General features: G+C 52.2%; 1 protein-coding gene across 1 annotated transcript; it reads right to left on the bottom strand.

Annotated features, from left to right (window-relative positions):
* Positions 1-777, bottom strand: LOC143028089 (uncharacterized). Its single transcript, XM_076189728.1, has one exon. The coding sequence runs from the start codon at positions 775-777 to the stop codon at positions 1-3; it is 777 nt and encodes a 258-aa protein (XP_076045843.1).
* Positions 778-1021: the final 244 nt, after the last annotated feature.

The raw sequence follows: 1021 nt of genomic DNA, 5'->3' as shown, positions 1-1021 counted from the left end.
TTATTTCTGCCAGCAGCTTTCCTGAAGCTCTAGGAGATCCATGAAGAGGAACCTGAGCCGGTTACAGGTGATCCTCCTGTCGACGACGTCGCGGACAGAGGCGAAGATGTCGTTGAGGACCTTCGCTCCGACGGGAGATCCTAAGGATGACCTCTCCAGACGCTCCCCTGCGACCTGGAGGAGTTGGAGGACAGCCCATGAGGCCGTCTCGTCTCCCTTCGCCAGGAGAGTCTGTGCGCAGGCTGCGATCCGCTTGGCCGGTAGAAGACCTTCGAGGAAGAGATGGGCGATGAAGAGTAAGAGGGCTTTGTACTCCTCTCTCCTTTGGGCTTTCTTCTCTTCGCGTTCAGGATCTTCCTGGGACGTGATGACTTGGGCACTGTGGGCTCTGGGCGTGGGTGCACCTTCCCAGTCTTCGAAGTGATGTTGGCACTCTTTGATCAAGTGGACTCGGAAGGCTCGGGCCACTTGCTTGTCCAGTTTGGCAATAATAAAGACGCACAGCTTTGTATACGTCTCCGCATACATGGGCGTCTTCATGGCAAACCTGCAAATCAATCCGGCGGCCCTCTGGACCATGTTGGGACACTTCCGGAGGAGGTGGACCATGTCCTTGGCCGTTGCCTCGAACCTCCTCCGGGTTATCCTGTTGAGGAAGAAAACGAAGAATGCCGCTCCTAAAGGGTCCTTATCGACGAAGACTGGCCTTCGATTTTCTTGACAATTTTCTTGTTCTTGTTGTATGGGCTTTTCTATATCATTTTCATTTTCTTTCATGGGCTCCTTGTTCTTTTCTTTTTCAATATTTTTATTATGAATTATATTTTCATTGGTAATTTCTTTTTCCGCAGGAATGTTTCGGGTAGCCGCTGCCCTTGATGGGTCGTTCTGAGCCTCCTGACGAAGAAGGAACTCGGCGATGTCCCGCGGGAGGGGTTCGACCAAGGTCTCGACACTTACAAGCTTGTAAGTGCGAACCTGGACGTATACATCCCCTTTGTCGTCGCGGAGGAACTGTGTC

Source organism: Oratosquilla oratoria, chromosome 9 (genome assembly GCF_046742065.1).
Source record: "Oratosquilla oratoria isolate Oo_2021 chromosome 9, ASM4674206v1, whole genome shotgun sequence".
Taxonomy (NCBI): Eukaryota; Metazoa; Arthropoda; class Malacostraca; order Stomatopoda; family Squillidae; genus Oratosquilla; species Oratosquilla oratoria.
Note: the sequence above shows the minus strand (reverse complement) of the source record. Positions and strands in the feature narration are given on the sequence as shown.